General features: G+C 46.3%; 1 protein-coding gene across 2 annotated transcripts; it reads left to right on the top strand.

The window, feature by feature from the left end:
• The first annotated feature begins 420 nt into the window (after window positions 1-420).
• Window positions 421-17,578, top strand: PANK2 (pantothenate kinase 2). 2 transcript variants are annotated; one of them, XM_064511626.1, is made up of 7 exons: window positions 421-757; window positions 8,646-8,998; window positions 10,037-10,290; window positions 11,354-11,530; window positions 11,772-11,895; window positions 13,897-14,022; window positions 14,501-17,578. In XM_064511626.1, exons 1-7 carry the CDS (start codon window positions 577-579, stop codon window positions 14,549-14,551), a joined length of 1,266 nt encoding a protein of 421 aa, XP_064367696.1. In that variant the 5' UTR covers window positions 421-576; the 3' UTR covers window positions 14,552-17,578. The 2 variants fall into 2 exon arrangements, with proteins under 2 accessions (XP_064367696.1, XP_025977605.2); XM_026121820.2 differs by lacking the exon at window positions 421-757 and adding an exon at window positions 7,061-7,494.
• The last annotated feature ends 629 nt before the right edge of the window (window positions 17,579-18,207 follow it).

The raw sequence follows: 18,207 nt of genomic DNA, 5'->3' as shown, positions 1-18,207 counted from the left end.
AGCCCAACCGGGCCTACTGCAGTCTTCCCTTCGGCCCACCTCTGCGTTGCCATAGCTACCGGGCCTGTCAGTCAGCCCACCTTCTCCCGCCCCGCCCGGGCAGTCCCATCAAGTCATTGGATAGACGGCGTGTCATTCTCTTCCCAAAGAGAAGCGATAGGCCGAAGCCGTGGCACAGTGTCCCGCCCCTCGGGCGCTTTAGTCCCCGCCCCGTACCAAGCTCGCGCATGCTATTGGGCAGACGCGCTTGTCAATATCCGCGGCCGAGCGTGAGGGGAGGGCCTGGCGCCCCGCTGAAGTCCAGTCCTTGGCTCTCATTGGCGGAGCCGCTTGTCACTCCGCCGGCGGAGCGCGCCGATTGGGAGCCACCTGGCGGGCCGGCCCGCCCCCGCGGGCTAGGGGGAGGGGGCGGGCGCGCGCGCGCGCGCGGGGCCGTTCGGCGCAGGCGCGGTGGAGGCGCTGGCTGCGGCGGTGGCGCTGGCTGCGGCGGTGGCGCGGCGGCGGCCGTGAGGAGCGCGGCGGGGCGCGGCGCGGAGCGGCGGGGCGGGCGGCCCATGGGGCCGGGCCGCGCTGCGGATGGAGCCGCTGCGCAATGGCGGTGGCGCGGAGGAGAGGCCGTGGCGGCGGGGCGCGGACGCGGGGCTGCCGCGGCGGCGGCGGAGCAGCGGCGCTGACAGCGCGGCGGCGCCGCAGCCCCGCGAGCGGGGCGGCTCCGTCAGCCGCCAGCGCCGGGACTCGGTGCGCAAGAACCGCCCGCGTGAGTGAGGGGCGGGGGGCAGCCTGGCGCCGGGGGCGGGGCCGGGGGGCCGGGGAAGGGGCGGGGCTTGGGAGGCAGGGGCGGGGCCGGGGGAGGGCTGGGCCCCGGGGGCGTGGCAATGGAGAGGGGGCGGGGCTGTAGGAGTGGGGTCGAGGGAAGGGGCGTGGATAGGGGCGTGGCCACGGGGAGGGGCGGGGCTGAAGGGGCAGGTCTTGAAGTGGCTGGGGTGGGGTGGGGCTGGGGGCGTGGCCATGGGGCAGGGGCGGGGCTTAAGGGGTAGGGGGTGGCGATGGGGTGGGGGTGGTATTGAGGGGCGGGGCTTAGGGTGGTGGGTGGAGCCAAGGCAGGGGTGGGGCTGCAGTGGGTGGAGCCAGGTGGGCAGGGCTGTGGTGGTGGGTGGAGCCAATGGGGGGTGAGCAGGGGGTGGTTGTGGGGGGTGGCAAAGGGGGGGGCAGAGGGAAGGGGGTTCTGTGTGGGGCCATGGGGGAGGAGACCAGGTGGTGGGGTGGGATGTGGTGACAGGGTGACACAGGGCGGGGGGGGGGAACAGCACAGTGGGGACACAGTGGGGCAGCGACACAGGTCCACCAAGATGGGGTGGGGGCAAGGACGGGACGGGCTGAGCTCAGGGAGGTTTGGGGCGAGATGGCACCTGGTTTGCTGGGCAGGATGCGGAGGTGGGAGCTGGGGCGGGTGCAGGGTGCTTGGGTGGGGACCCTCGGCCGGGTGGGGAAGGGCAGAAGGTCACTGCTAAGGGCACCGAGGACGAGGAGATGCATGAGATGGAGGACCAAAATGTAGCAGTAGGGCCAGGTGGTGGAGAAGGCTGGTTGACGTGGTAGTGGATGGAGGAGAAAAAAGCAATGGAGAGGAGAGAACAGGTTACGTTTTGGGGAGGGGAGAGCCGTGCGGGTTTGGCAGGGACTGGGCACAGACCAAACAAGGCTGCATAAAGAAAAGAAAATATATATATATCCCCGAGCCATGTTTTGAAATGCTGTGTTGGAAGTGGTCCATGGAATGAGGTAGGCGCAAAATGGATGGCAGCCTTCATTTTGGTGGCAGCACAGAGCTGCCGTTCAGGTGGCTGTGACTGGTGGCTGACTTCAGCCATGTTTTGAGGTGGAACCAGGTGATTATCTGTTTATGTGCGCTGGAGTTGCTCCTCCTGGAAAGAAACCGCTATGCCGTGAAAGTGAAACAGCATCAGCATCGCTCGCTGCTACCTGCACGTTAAAAGACTTCAGCAAATGAGCCTCAGTCCAGCATCTCGCAGCAAGGATCAGTGTGTTGGTGGCAATGCTGAGATATTGTTACGCTATTAATGCGCATTTTTAAGACGTATTCTCTCCCTTTAATGCTACAGGGCTTTTGGGGGGAATCTTTCTTATTTGCCATTGTGTGCAAAATAAGAATTATATATCAGAAGGGATGCTGCTTGCGTTAGTGATTACTAGCAAGCGCAGCTCAGTAACGCTAACATAGTGTCAGCGTGGCTGTTGTAAGCTGTTCCCTCGGCCCCTGTCTTCCTTTCCAGGTTGTAATAACCGCTGGTTATTGCAGCGGTGGTCCTGTGCAAGGACACGGCTTGTGGAGTTAAATAACTAAGATAATCACAGGGCTTTCTGTTTGCTGCAGAATTAATAGGGATGAAGGAGAAAATCAGGAGAGGGGTGTAATGACAGTAGCAGTGGCGATCATTGTTATTTAGATGTGGAGAAACCATCTTGGTATGTGAAAAGCCCCTCGTGCGGCTGTCATTCTGGGGAAATAGCAGCAAAAGGCAGGAATGGGAGCCGTGGGATTGTAAATTTGAGAAATGCTGGTTAATAGACTGCAGTCAGCTCTAGGAAAATGAAGATCTCTGGTGTGAAAATTAGGGTGGACTTAGATGAAGCTATACTTTAGGTGAATGTATTTTCCTGCTTTGCTCATGAGTGGTTTCTGTGACTTTAATTTCTTATAAAAATCGAGATCCTGGTTTGTTGCAGGAAGGTTAAATGTAATGCAGAGACTGGAGTAGGACACTTTTAGAAAAAATAAATGTAATGCAGAGACTGGAGTAGGACACTTTTAGAAAAAATAGGCATCCAGGCAGTTTTCATGACAAGATTTGGATCCTGTTTGGAAGGTCAGTACGGTATGATTTTGGATTACAAGATAAACCTGTCTTCCCTAAACAATTCTTGCAATCAGTGTAAGCGAAACGCATCCCTTAAGAGGGGGAAGACGTCTGATGTAAAGGTAAATTATGTCGTGAAGTTAAAATGCTCGATCCCACCTTAAGGAAGGTTACGAGCCAGTCTAAATGAAAGCAAACCGCTTAATGGGCATGTGATCAAAAATGTCCTCCTTTAGCTCCCGCTTGCCTGCTGCCAGTATGTGGCAAACGAGCTTTATGACCTTGAGGCTCGTCTTGCCTGCGTGTACTGGCAGATGCCTTGGCAGATGAGCCCGACTTCCCCAGGAACGAGAGGATTTCAGCAGGCTGTAGCTCAAGCTCGTGATCTTTCTTCCTCCCTTGTAGCTGTGCTTTACCAGTCTATACGGACCAGGATGGTTTTGCTGCGGAGGAACCGTGGACAGTCTGGCACTGAGGGGAGTTTGTTCGGAGGCATCGCGGATAATCTGGATTAGAGCAGTGCGAACGATGCCTTTGCACCTCCCAGGCTATGAAATGTCTCGCAGTGCGCTGAAATTGCAAATCTGTATGGCCGAGGCTGTGATTTGCTGTTTGCCCCAGATGAAAGGAGAAGTCAAGGACAGTGTTGTCCCCCCTCTTGTTCTCCTTGGAAAAGTTGTGAAGCAGTTTTGTTGAAGGTCCTGTCTGCGCTGGCTTATTGCATTGCTAGAGTGTGAAGAGGAGCTTGGTAGTATTACTGGTTCGTGCAGAAATGCTGGTGTAGAAGAAGATTTATCAGCTCCAGAGGCAATATGGAAGAAATCCTTTCTGGTAATGAATTACTGGTGCCCTTAATGAAATATTCTACACCTGCAAACTGGACTGGAAATGCCCCAGATGAGTAACGAGGGTTTTCCCCTCCACATTTAGCAGGGCTCTGGGACAACTCTACCAAGTGGCTTGCGGTGGGAAGGGCTGCGTGCCTCCCAAGCGCGGGACCTGAAACGGAAGATGATCAGAGCGCAATGAGTTGTGGAATATTTCTGGTAATGAATCCGCTCTCTGATAAAAAGAAGTAGGTCAGCGAGTAGGCTCCATCTTGGCGTTTATTTTCCAGTTCATCAGCTTTCCGCCCTCCTCCCCTTCCTTCCTCCCTTTCCCTGTCTCTCCGGTTCTTCCATGCTGCTGCACCACGGTTCTCCTTCTTCCTGAAAACCTCCTTTTCCCTGACTTTAGGTTGTTTCCCCAAATTACAAACTATACTTCTCCTTTCTGTAGACTTACTTCTCTGAAAAAGGAGCTTGCCTTGATGGTTTTGCCTTGCACCATCCATAATATTTTACTATTTGACAACAGCGGAGGGGAAGTTGCATAAAGCACATAGGGTATTTGTAAGTTCCAAAACAAAGCCTGTATCTTAAAAAACAAAAAAAATCCATCCTCATCCATTATGTGGTCTTTCCAACTGTTTTTTTTTTAAAGTTACTGAAGTTTTAGTATCTTATATCAGGTACAAATAAAATATTGTCCCGGCAGCTTTTTTGCAGTGCAGAATTTAAGCTGTGACTTAAATACCTTTTCCTGTTTTGGAATTGTGTGCAAAACGTGAATTCCTAGGGCCTATTTTTAGAGATGTGAGGATATGTGGACTTAATGTCACTTTTTATTAAATGATGATGAATAATTTTTTTCAGCTCTAAAACTTCCAGAGTAGTATAACATTATTAAAACATGTTGAATATTTTACAGTAAGCATGGAGATGCTATCATGCACTCAAACTAAATCATCAGTCTTCGTTGCTCTGCAGGCTAATCTTTTTAGCTTCTCATATAATTGGCTCATAACTTCAGGATCAGTCTGAGATACGGCTGGAGCTGCATGTCATATGAAGAAAATCCACCACGGAGAGCTTTAATTATATCACCTCTTTCATCTTGACACTTCTGTAGCTTTCAAAATTTGAACCAAGCTGAATGAAATAATAGCTTGTTGGGGTTTTTTATTTATATAGTGCCCGTAACAAATAAAGGCATTATATTTTTCTTGCCCCGGGGAGCTTACGTTCTGACTCTAAAAGGGATTTGACGATGCAAAGAGGGAGGGTGGCCGCCCTTGCTGTGGGAACTCATAGTGTCCTTGAGCTTTTCTGTACGTGAGGTTATTTAGCGATAGCTGTAGTATCCATAACTGCAGCCTGGTGGTCTGTTTGTTGTTGCGTATCCATAGCTCTGTCTGTTAGAAGAAAGTTTGCTTTTCAAGACTGAGAGCTGCACTTAAGCTGTGTACGTGAAACCACATGTGTAGAGCTGCTTTTCAAAGGCATCTGCGCTAAGGGAGAATCATACTTTGTCAGGCCAGAAGTTGAAGAAGTTTTCTCTTAAAGAAAATGGCTTTGAGAAATCTTTACAACTGCTGTCGCAGTTTATTGCGTTAAGGAAGCCAAATGAAAATGGAAAGCTCGTTGCTGTGTCCCTGACTTGCTGGGTGACGACATGAGCTTGCCGCTATCTCATGTTGCCTTGTTTGTACCCCGCTCCTTGCCACGGTGCATTGCACTGTATATTTATTTTCTTCGGTCTCCGTGTTTGAAGAGTGGTGGCAGCGATTATCGTTGTGCTGGAAACAAAGCAATTGATGGAGTTTCTTTAAGGAAAAGACTGCAGTGTTTTTGAATGGAGACTGGCTCTCCCTTTGAGAAGAGGATTTCCTGCCTTTCTTTCTGAAAGTCCCAATACCCAACCGAGAGGCCAACCACTTCCCCAAGGTGCTGGGGAAGAGGAGATTCTTCCCGTGATCCGGTTGCTGTGCTCCGTATAAGACTTTCTTCGTCTTTCCCACCGCCCTCCGGCTGGTAAGTGCTTGGAAAAAAGAAGGGCATGGCTCTTTCTCCCAGCACCGATGACCCAAAGCTATAGCGAGGGGATCTCTGGGCTGTGCTGGAGAGAGGCTGTGTTTGAATCTTCCGTCTTGGCCATTAAAGCCGGCCTGTTCTTGCGCTGGTTATTTTGGCAGTGCCTCCTAACTGGGGAAAAAAAAATCCCCCTCGCTGTTGCCCGTGGGCTTCGGGGTGCCACCAGCTCGCATGCTCCTCTGGACCTGCAGCGTTCTGCAGCAGCTCCCTTGGAAATCGCTTTGGTGGCTTGCAAGCGAAAGATCTTTGGAAAGCTTTCAAGCGCACAGTAAATGCTGGAAAAGTCCGTATTTTAAGAGCAAACTTGGTAGCAGATGGCGGTGGCGTTCGTCCAAGAGAGCTTCCTCCTTCCTCCCTTTGAAGACATGGATTTTTCTAGTTCTCGGATATGGGAGAGCTGTTACTGCCATGCGTGCTCATATTGCCTGGCTTCCTGTAAGTGTCCAAAAAAGACTGATTCTCCATGCTGTTGAAATAATAGTATCTGTGTCTCCTCTCGTCTGGTGCCGCACCCTTGTTCAGTATTTTTTATTCCCAGAAAAACGAGTACATAGAGGAAGTTTTGTCTGTGCTGCACCAAATTACTTGAGTGCTCGGTCCAAGTTGCACTGTAATCTCTCTTAAGAAAAAAATCCTTTACAATACAGTGAAGAAATACTTAATTTTGAACTAAAACCCTTCTTCCATGGGATCTTTACCTCGGACTGTAATGTATAATAAGAGAGAGCCATAATTAAGAATTGTTTGGTTTAAATTAGTTAACTTAAAAGGCAATCTGCTGGAAGTCGTCCCAGGTGACCTTCCCCCGGTATAGATGAAATCTGTGCAAAGCGATTCCCGGACGGGAGTGACCGCGATAGGTGGGAGAAGACCTGGCCAAGGAGCGCGGTGAGTCTCTTCCCCTTCCTTCTGCTGTGTGCAACTTGCTAGTTTTTCAGCAGTGAATATAGCAGCATTGAAAAGCAAAATGCATATAAAGAAATGGGTTTTAGTGTCCGTATACGTGGATTGAGCATTTAAATAGAGCAGTATTTACCAGTTCCAGTCGCTGCATGGATTGGGAGCAAATGGAAGAAAGCGTTCAGTTAGACAAGTGGCAACTTGCTGGTTGTGTCAAGCATCAATTTTTGGTTTTGTATTTTTATTGCCTTTTCTCTCAATAGCAGAGCACAGCGCCTATTCAAAGCGTGTTTTTGCGGTAGGTAGTTGATACATCTGGGGCTTTCGTTCCAGCTCCTGCTGCGTTGCATCTCTGCACGGAGGTAAAGTACTCGTGCGCGGGGTGGGGGTGAGGTTCCTTGCTCTGCCGTTAACGTGGTGATGGTAATGCTTGTGCAGCTTACAGGTGCTTTATGGATGTATGTGCCCTACAAAAAGGGCTTCGTAAGGGGGGATATTGAAATAAGATACATATGCTGAACTCTTCCGTAAGTAAAGCGCTTGCGAGGCGTTTCATCCTGACGTAGCGGTGGAGTTTTCAAGCTGTGAGTAAAGTATGGTGGAGCAGGCTCCCCAAACTGGTGATCGCTGCAAGATTTTTGTTCTCCTTTTGATCACCGAGCGCAAATGAAACATCCTTGTCAAGCTGCGTCGATCCTGAAATTCATCTGAGGAGTGCAAAATCAGAGGTCATGCAAAAAGTCCTGGAATTGCACTTGCTTTTTCTCTCCCTTGGATGATGATTCAGATCTCCCTCATTCGGTGTGAGCTGTTATTTTTATGTCTATTCTTGCTTGAATTGAACACATTAGAAATGGAGGATGATTAGAATTGGAACGTGCTTCCTAAAATAGAGTTTGCATCTTCTCTTGCTTTTTGGTGACGGTTGGGGATGGTCTCTGTGTAAATATATAAAAATAACTCGGTAGTGTTAAAAAATAACTGAGGTAACTGATGGTTCGAGCAGCTCCGGGAGAGCTGTGATGCTCTAACAGGCCTGCGTTACCTGTGCTGTATACAGCAACCAAGCTAACCCACTGAGGAGAGAACACATTTATCTTCCAATGTGTGTTTACAAGCTGGATTTGTGGCTTTTCCATTTTCCCTCTGCTCCGGAGCCCGTGGTACCTTGTTAGCTCCAGCCTATCCTTCAGCTCATTAATAGTAATATTAATCTGTTCCAGTTCGCAGCTCTAATCGCAGCTTCCATCTGATCAGGTTTTTCTCTTGATCTTTTCCAAGAAGCTCATTACCTAATACAGCTGTAAATGTTGCTGGGCCTGACACTAATGCATATTTTTGTACCATGGGGGAATTTGACTAATAAAATAATCCAATTAGACATTTGTTTTTGTCTCCCTGGGGCATCTTAGATTACTGGTCTACCTCAGTGTTATGTGTTGTAATTAGTTAACGTTTGTACATCACTTTGATGTGAAAGCACCGGTATTATCTTTGGCTCTGGCTCTGGATCAGAACTTTATAAAAGGAATAGCTAGGGATTAAAATTGCAGCAGTAGCTAGCTAGTGGACAGATATTGTAAGGTCTGTGCTACGTATATATTGAAGGGTACTTTCTCTTCTTGCTGTAAGTATTTTTGAGCATTGCATATCATGTTTGGAGCTCCTGAACATGAGGTATCTCTAGAAATCGGAGTTATGCTCATTTATGCAGAGCTATGGTACTTCAGTGTCGAGAGGACTGTGACAAACTCAGGTGTCGTTACTGAAAGAAAGACTAAACTGGTAAATTTTTTCCTAGTTTTGCGTTTTAGATATGTATGGATCAAATGGGCCTGTGTCTTTGAGTCCCCAGAGGACTGCATGGGTAAACTATGGGGAACTATCTTGCTGATGGTATGACAATATCATATCCTATTTCTTTTTCTTTCTTTTTTTTCCCCTCTCTCTATAGTCTTTCCTTGGTTTGGCTTGGATATTGGAGGGACCTTGGTCAAGCTTGTTTATTTTGAACCAAAGGACATCACTGCTGAAGAGGAGGAGGAAGAAGTGGAAAATCTCAAAAGCATCCGAAAATACCTGACATCAAATGTAGCCTATGGATCTACAGGCATTCGGGATGTGCACCTTGAACTAAAGGACCTTACCCTGTGTGGACGTAAAGGCAATCTGCACTTTATACGCTTTCCTACTCATGACATGCCTGCTTTTATTCAAATGGGCAGCGAAAAACACTTCTCAAGCCTCCATACTACCTTATGTGCCACGGGAGGTGGAGCATACAAATTTGAGCAGGACTTTCGCACAGTATGCATTTTTGGCTTATATACAATTAGGATCTGGTAGTGAACCTTTGTATAAGCTTAAAACTAGAAATACTTCCAGCCTTTCCCTGCAGACTCTAAGCTTCTCTAAATCTCAGCTAGGGAAAAGCGTACCTATTTTAACTCAGACTTAGTGCAGGAAACAGCATGTGGAGCCGAGTTCACATCTTTGTAAATTAAGATACTCGCTTTCCTAAAAGTGCATGTAACATTCCTGTAACTCTGAAATTATTCACTCTAACTTGCATGGCCTGTGCTCTTGCCAGACTTGCTCTGTATATTAATCTCCAGCTGTGCTGATCTGCATTGTGTTTTTTCCTCATCGCTCTCTGTTCACACATTAATATTTGCTGTGTTGCTCCTTTGTTCATGAGGGTTCATTTCTAGCATGCGTGGTAGTGAGTTGATTGAGGTTCAGCCAAATTAGGTGGTGAATTAACTCTAAGGAGGATAACGGTTGGCATGTGACATCTGGCTTCATTATAAGTCAGATTCATGTTTAGAGGTGAAATACATATTTAATAAATATTTTTTTTAACCAGGGCTTGAAAAATGTACTAAATACACGCTAAGGAGGCCTTCTGTGCGCTCCAGGCAGTGATATGAGGGGAAAATAATCATATAACTTCCTCCTGGTTTCTGCTGAAAAAGTGTTTCCTTTTTTTCTTTTTTCCCCCCTTCTCCTTTTTCTTTGCTTTTCTTGTTAGTGCCTCCCAGTGTGAACCTGAATCAGGCCCTTGGAAGTTGGTGGGATTCCCTTGGCTTCCATCTGTGGGTCAAGTTGCTTTTTTCCCTGTTTGAAGCGTGCACACTTTAAGGCCGGGATAGTTAGCAGTTTGTGTCTGTGGAGAAAGATGGAGCCCTCCTGTGATCTGTGCTCCTTTCTCTCCCACCATGGGGAATAATGGAGATAGCTGAATTTAGCTGGCAGCCAGTGCATTTTTCTAGTCCTGAGCATGAGCACTTTGGATCTCTATCTACTTCTTGATTTTTTTTCTATTTTTTTTTCTTTTTCCTCTAGGTGGGTGACCTTGAGCTTTGCAAGCTAGATGAACTCGACTGCCTTATTAAAGGAGTTTTGTACATTGATTCAGTTGGGTTCAATGGACATTCAGAGTGCTACTATTTTGAAAACCCAACTGATGCTGAAAGATGTCAGAAGCTCCCGTTCAACTTGGAGAATCCATATCCTCTGCTTTTGGTGAACATTGGCTCAGGGGTCAGCATTTTGGCTGTGTATTCAAAAGAAAACTATAAGCGGGTAACGGGCACCAGGTAAGCACTGTAAGGGGGTAAATTCACTTGGAGTTTTGTTTCAGAGCTTGGAATGTGTTTCTGCAGGTGAGTTGTGCCTGACCTTATGAGGGACAAGCTGCACTAAAAGTGGTGGGTTGAATGACCGAACTCCTGCTTTTCCTGCAGTGTCTCTGCCAACAAAGATAACTTCTGGAAGGGGGGATCTGAATTTCGTGCTCTGGTCTCCTTACTGCAACTAGTCTCTTTGGAAACTTTTTAAATTTCTTTTAGTTAACACACTGCAAGAATTCAACTATTTACCATCAAATAACCCATGTTTTGAGATTAACCCAAATAAGCTCATATTGATCACGTTAAGTACTATTATCTTCAATCCTAGCAGTAAAGATTTGAATCTTGGCTTCTGAAAAGCACCTTGTTATAGAGGATGGGATGCTCAAAGAGCAGTTAGTCCCTGGATGGTTACTGGACTGCTGCTTTTACCATACATCAGTTGAAGATGTGACACTTGTTGTCCAGCAAAGCCAAAGAGCTATATGGAATTAAGCTTTCCTGAATTTCTTGAAGTTAATAATAGTAATTATAATAAAAATCACAAAGATGGATGCACAATACAGATTTTACTCTGATCATATATCATTAAGGGCATGTGTGCACAGCGAAGTGAACAGGGCATCATTTTTCCTAAGTCTTGAACAGCTGTGCTCTAGTACTCCAGTGACCACTCAGAACTAGTATATATTTTAAGACCAACTTCTCTGTTCAGTGCTCTGAAGGTGGTGAATATTGTAAAATAAGGAAATCAATTTCTCATTTAGAAACATGCCCTCTGTAGATGGCTGTAAAGGTATGAGATTCCTTACAGGCTGTAGGTTACCTGAAAGTAATAGATTTAAAGAAAACTGCTGTTCTTTCAAGATTGTTATCACTGAAAAGAGAACAGGCTGAAGGAAGGGGACAAACTGACCCAACTCAAGCAAGCATAGCTAGTAATCTTAGCTTTCAGTGGAGCAAGAAGCCATTTTTTTCTCTGTCCTTTCAGAAGCAAGGTAGATGACTTTCATTTTGCTTTATGTTGCAGTCTTGGAGGGGGAACGTTTTTTGGTCTCTGCTGTCTTCTCACTGGTTGCTCCACCTTTGAAGAAGCCCTAGAAATGGCATCCCATGGAGATAGCACTAAAGTGGATAAACTAGTGCGGGACATCTATGGAGGAGATTATGAGCGGTTTGGATTGCCAGGCTGGGCTGTAGCATCCAGGTAATGACTTTACTGGGGTTTCTTCATAGGAGATATATTTTGCAAGGATGAAAAACTGGATTTACATGTCTTAGGAGAGCTGCCATGCCTTCTACTATTCTATTTTACCGGATGGAAGTTACTGATAGCACTGTTTTTTAAAGTTAGAAATAAATACTTCAAAATGTTTAAATTAGTAATTCCCATTCTCCTCTGGAATACTGATGTGAATGGACCTTTAACCCTAAAATTTTCTTTACAGTTTTGGAAACATGATGAGCAAGGAGAAGCGGGAATCCGTCAGCAAAGAGGACCTGGCAAGGGCTACTTTAGTAACCATCACCAATAACATTGGCTCCATAGCACGGATGTGTGCACTTAACGAGGTATTAATGGAGAACCCAAGAACCCATTTCATTACTTCCTGTCTGAAGCATCCCTTTTGCTTGTGCTGCCGCTACGCAGTGTCTTTTTTCCCTGGTGTACACTTCTGTAGATGTGTGTCCATACTCGTCTCTTTGCATATTCAGTTTTGAATTATTCGGTGAATTTTGTCCTTACTTGTCTGTGCAGTTTGAGCCAGATCGTTATGCTGCAAACTGAAGAGGAACTGCAAATAAATTCTAAATTAGGGGGTGGCCGTGGGTCTCATGAGGTCCTCTTACTTGCCAGAAGTTCAGCAGCTTCTCTGAGGCAGTTTGAGGAGCTGTAGGTGTGCGATGAACTGAAGGTCTTGGGACCACTGGGAGAAGGTGGAAAGCCATATCCAGTCCTTTGTCCACCACAATATTGCGGTATCTTCTAAGTGATGTGCTTGGTCTGAATGCTTTAGTGCCGAGAAGTGAAGGTGGGATACAGCGGGAAGCAGAGGCCAGATACCTTTCCTGTGTGGGTTGTAGTAGTTGCTCTTGTTTTCCTGGTCAAGCACCACCACTTCCGAGGGCTTTGCTGTATCTTTGTGCTTTCAGCTTCTTTACAGTGCTGCCTTGTTGCATTCATGTCAAGCAGCATTGTACAGGGCTATGAAAGCACAGAGGCATGTTCTTCACGTTGTTTTGAGCCTGTTCCTATAGAATGAGCTAACAGGGCGAAGCGTGCTCCTAACTCTTGCTGTTGTTGGCAAGCACTTAATATTTGCTTTCATTTATTGTTAAAACCATACAAGACGTGCTGTAAATAGTCCTTCCCACGATCTACTGGTTCCTCATGCGATCAATGCATAGTTTAGTGCAAAGATGATGCTGAATAGTTGGCTGAAATGTTAATGAATTGGGGGATGGAAGAAAAATCCCCAGCAGAATGTGAGCGAAGGAGCAGTTAGTACTTGGTACTGATACCTCAATAAGAGGAGAAACTAGAAATTATTTCCAGGCTGGAGAATGAGAAAGCTTCTGAGTTCATATTTGGCTCAGGAGAACTCCTATTTTGTAAGCAAAAAATCTGGCTAAGAATCTGGTTTAAATTGCAAATACAACTGCCTGGGTGGTCTTTCCTTTTCTGTCAGAGTTGTGCTGGATATGGGTTTCCGGATGTTTTTTTCAGGTTAGTAGTGAAGATCTGTTCAGCTCTTTTATGACAAGTCAAAGGTCAGAGCTGGGGGGAGAGACAGAAGGTGGCACTTCACGAGCAACGTTCCCAGCCAGTTAGAGGACCTGATGCCAAAGACACCGACAGCTCCGTTACTCTCCTAAGCTAGAAAAGCTGTATTTGTATTTACAACAGTGGTTTTCTGCATAGCATAAAAGAGTCTGAAAAATAACCTGTCTTAAAACTACTTGGCTGGTACTGCCTTTTAACAGTATTGTAGATGATGATCATGTTCTGCAGATCCTGCTTGAGTCTTTTCAGTGCAGTCACTTTTTTTCCTCTTTCAGCTTAGTCTCTGGCCCTTCCCAGTGCCCTTTCTGAGCATCTCAGCGTGGCCTTTTCTGATCTTGCCGTGCTCTCTTCAAATGTCTCTTGCTGCTGCAAGACCCCAGGTTGATTCGGTGTCATCTCTTGCTTGCAGACTAGCTCTTTTGAGTACAGTTTTAAAATTATAAATTCAGAAAGCTGCAAATGCATCATAACTCTTCTCTCTGCTGCTCCCACCCCCCTCATTAAGACAGTCACGCTCCTAGCTGTCAGGAACAGGTATTTGGAGCGATGTAAAGTTTCTCTGGATATAACTGCTTAAATGTAGAGCGGTGATTTGACTCTGCTTTCAGCTGGTTGCTCTTTTTATCAAGTCTCACTGGAAGATGTATTTGAAAAGCTGCATATGGCATTTTCAAAAGGCACTATAAATACAGGTTTTTTCCCCTTACTCCAGGGTGGCGTTTTCTTAGTTGTTAGCAGAAAGTGGAACCTCAACCTTAATATTTCGATTTTTTTTTCCTTAATTACAGAACATTAACCGAGTGGTTTTTGTTGGCAATTTCCTTCGGATCAATACAATCTCAATGAGGCTTCTGGCGTATGCTTTAGACTACTGGTCAAAGGGACAGTTAAAAGCACTTTTCTTGGAACATGAGGTGAAGTAACTATTTATTTTCCTCTGTCAAAATTGAAATACTTCAAATGCTCTGAACATAGCAGTGGTGTTTTTTTTTTTGGCTGTTGATGATATACATTGTGCAGCAGGCTCGAAAGGTTTTGTCATAGCCAATTATTACGATGTTTGGTGTAGGGTCACCAAAATGATATATATTGTTGCAGTAAGTAATACAGGAATTTACTAGCAAGCTCATGCTTGCTTGTGAACTGTGTTTTTGAAGACTGTTATCTGCGTTATCGAGAGTATAGATGATTCTGTATAACTCTGCTTTCCTATGCGGCCACTATAATTAGAATCTTTTTTTTTGTAATGTACCTAGAAATAACTGTTTCTTGCCACTATCTATTAATAACAGTTTTAAAAATTATGCTGCCTGTGTGATACTCTTGTTCTTGCATCAGGTGCGTCCCCACATTTGCACGGTTAATAGGTTTTCCTGTCTCTTTGCTTTTCAGGGTTATTTTGGCGCAGTTGGTGCTCTTCTGGAACTCCTGGATTCAGCCTGACTCCGTATGGATTCTGTATGTCGGACCCGCAAAGCAGGGGCACTTCCTGGGTCACAACACCCACGTTTATATAGCTTTGTTTAAAGCATCCGTTCAGTGACTGTTGAACAAATTGTGCGTGACCTAATCAGGACAGAAAAGGAAAGGACTATTGTGCTTCTTTTTGTAAACAGCTGAAACTGATCTTCAGTTGCAGCGTAGGTTTGTTCAGAGGGAGTATATATGCAAATATGTTGACTGAATGTGGTGGTTGTGTTTGGAACATCTGTAGGGCGTTTAGTTACTTTTATCAAACAGCCCTTTTTACGTAGTCTTCTCCATGTGTTTAATGGTGGTAACTTAATAGGAGCCTTGCACTATTTCCGACCATCCAGACTCCTTTGAGTGCTGAATGTCTACCTGGTTCATATTTTATAGAATTCAGCGGCAGTGTTTTATGTTCTGGGATTGAAAGACATCACATTTTCATTATGCCATAAATCATCCGTAAAGGGGCAAGAGCATCAGCGCGGCCCTGGCATGTAAAGATGATAAGGACCACTCGTGTCTCTTCTGAACCGTACAGTGGCCTGTCAAACACCGTCGTGCTATCAGTAAGGCTTGTTTTCTGTTAGCGCTGTTTCTTATCTATGTATACAGATTATTAGAGATAACAGGTAAGGCATAAATCCTGTGACTTGCTTACTCTAAATCTGCTTAGGTTGATTTTGTTTTCAGCCTATAACCCTTTTATGCTCTCCACAATCCCTTTAGGATATGTTGTAATGCCGGCATGGTGTTAGGAGCGTGTATCCACCTGCGACCTTGAAATCCGCTAAAAGCAAATTGGAAGATAGCATAGTTGGTTTTTTTTTTTTTCTCTCTGTTGTAACAACTGGTTGTCTATAACTATACCAAAGAGATTTCTCTTCCTTTCAGTCGTACACTTGGGATCTTCTCCGTAATATTCCATTTTACAGATTTTTTTTTTTAATTGCAAAACTAATCTAATTTCTGGGAGAAGCCTATTCTTCCCATATACACGTTGTACTTTTCTCTGTTCCCTTTGTGCACGCGGTCCTGTATGCAGCCTGTGAACTGGGTTGCTGCAGTCTGGAACTCCTAAAGGTACTGCACTCTCAAGCTGCGAATTGGAAAATAGTTTCCTGCCTACTGAAAAAATGCTCTCTCCAAACAAGAGATGCTGATAATGGGACAGTAGTATATAAAAAAAAAAAAGTTGGAGCACGCGTGTGGCTTGTAAATTGGTCTTCCTTCCTTGCCTCTCTCCCTTCCCGTGTTCTTTTTAGGAATTCTTCCTAGGCTTGGATCTTTGGTTATAAAAATGAACAACCTCGTCAGTGAGAAGGGTATAAATGTTTCCTGTGCCACTAGCGTGAGTTATTTCAGTATAACTTCAGTCAAGAAATGTGAAAAAAAGCTGCTTTTTTGAAGAGCCATCTGCATCTTCCCTTGATGATGCAAGTTGAAGGGAGATGTTACTTCCACGAGTTCTCTGTGATATGCTGCTTCTCAGCCGAGTGACTCGGCTGGTGCAGAAAGCCGTCCTCCCCGAGCTGGGCAAAGGCAATCTTCTGTGAAATACAGGTGCAGATCCCTGCTCACTTGGCTGCCGTTCGCCCTTGCTGGGGTTTATCCCTCCATCCCGAATTGGGCAAATTATTTCAGGTCACAGCTTCATTTCAGATAAACGTAGATCGTCCCCTCTGTGAGCTCGGTCGACGTTGTACCGAACAGCCGCGGCGCTGAACGTGCCAACGCGGTGGGTTAGGGCCGGGGAGTTTGCCTGGCTGCGGTACTGCTCGGTGGAGGCGTCGCAGCAGCAGATTGCGTCTGTCTGTCTGTCCCTCGCGGCAGCCCGAAACCTGCATCCTCAGCTGGCTTTGCAGCGCGGCACCTGCCTCTCTCTCGGGCCCGAGATGGAAAGTCGGTGTGAGTTAAGAGGATAGGCTTTCTCCCCGTGTTAGGTCCCGCGCGGTATTTCTCTAAGGCCCGTTGTGTCAGCTCTGCGGGGTACGTGCTGCGGACTGCAGATGCGGCGTAAAGGAATGTGCTTTCAAAACCGTAGTTAATCGTCGGCCTGGAACTTCCTGAACGCATCTAGTAATTCTGCGAAAGAAAAAAGAAAACGCAGTATTTGGTGTTCACATGAAAAGTAGTCTTTGCTGTGCTGTTTGCAGAAAAGGAGCGTTTTTATGTTTTTCCTGCCGGTATAATGCAGACTTCAGTGCTGTCCTGCTCTGCATTCAAATTTAACGTCTTCCATTGCGAGATGCACACTTCGAGCAGGATAATACATTGCGTCTGAGATCTCTCTCGCTCTTAATTTCTTGGGAAATCACATGAAAGGTACCACAAATAGGTACACGCGGAACACCTGCACTTTTAAATTGCAGATTATAGGCTTTGTCGACTCGGCTTAACTCTTTCTCTGTCACGCACAGCACAGCCCTAGTTTAATCACTTCGGGGGACTTCTGCCTTCACAGCTGAGGCTTGGGCCCTGCTTTAACTCGTGGGAAAGAAACAGGAATATGTTTTGGCTCTGTGCAATTTCCTTGTGCCCGGGGCCTGCTTAGCCCCTTGGTGTGACACGCAGGTGATGCACTGAGCCGCTGTGGGATTTGAATCCCTGTCAGATACAGAAGAGGGGCTAATTTTTAATAGCAGCGGCCTTTGCGAGCCGAAAACTGGTGGAAGGAAGAACCTATGTGAAAATACCTGGAAATGGTTTTGCTACACAGACAGAGGCTGTGCTGGGATGGGAGATGTCTACAGAAATCCTGCAGTCCGGGCTAAAACAGGGTCCTGCTGTGATGCGCTTGAGCGGGTGCCAAGCTTGCGTACCTGGGAGCAGCGTCCAGATTTTCTTAGCATTCATTCTGTAACCCCCTTTTTCTGTGGATTTTTACTAGCTCCTGCAGCTACGAGGCTGTTGCGTCTAACACCAAATTCCCTTATGTCTTGTATGCATTTTTTTTTTGTAAAACTTTTTTCTTCTTGGAATAAAATGTTACGGTTATTTTTATATACTTGAAACTCTTCTCTTCTTTGCTTGCTAGCTAAAGAGCAAATGGATGAACAGTGACCTGAATAAGCATCCAGAGCATGAAGGTGGAGTAGGTGAGCAGGTATAACGAATCCTTCAGCTTTTGGTTGATATTTGAGAGTTACTTTTAGTAAGTTTCTACAATCCTCAGTTACTTCTCACTAGCTGTACATGTTCTGGTCTCGGGCAGTTAGCTGCATTTCGGAGCACGTTGATGAAGGACAAAGCGCAGCATTTGCCCATTGCCTGGGGCGAGCATCCCCTCCGGGTGCTCGGTTCCCCCGGATGATTAACGTTGCTGCCGGAGGCGAGGTTAAAGGCACCGAGGTTAAAGGCAAGGCAGAGAAAGAGAGCGGTTTGCTACAAAATCTGTGCTCTCTCTCCTAGCAGGTTTTAAGCAGGTACCTCTCTTCCCAAAAACAGGGCAGCAAAAATAGGCTTCTGAAGCAAGTTTGACTAAATCAGTGACGCATGTGAGCACTGGTGCACTGCACCGCACGCAGGTGTGTTCGTGCCCGGGACGGGTGCTGCATCTGGGCTTGATTTTGTTGCAGCTTGGTTCAACTGTCACATTATTTTGCACTTCTTTAGGACTTGTCGAGGGATAT

This window comes from Dromaius novaehollandiae, chromosome 4 (genome assembly GCF_036370855.1).
Source record: "Dromaius novaehollandiae isolate bDroNov1 chromosome 4, bDroNov1.hap1, whole genome shotgun sequence".
NCBI classification, from domain to species: Eukaryota; Metazoa; Chordata; class Aves; order Casuariiformes; family Dromaiidae; genus Dromaius; species Dromaius novaehollandiae.
Note: the sequence above shows the minus strand (reverse complement) of the source record. Positions and strands in the feature narration are given on the sequence as shown.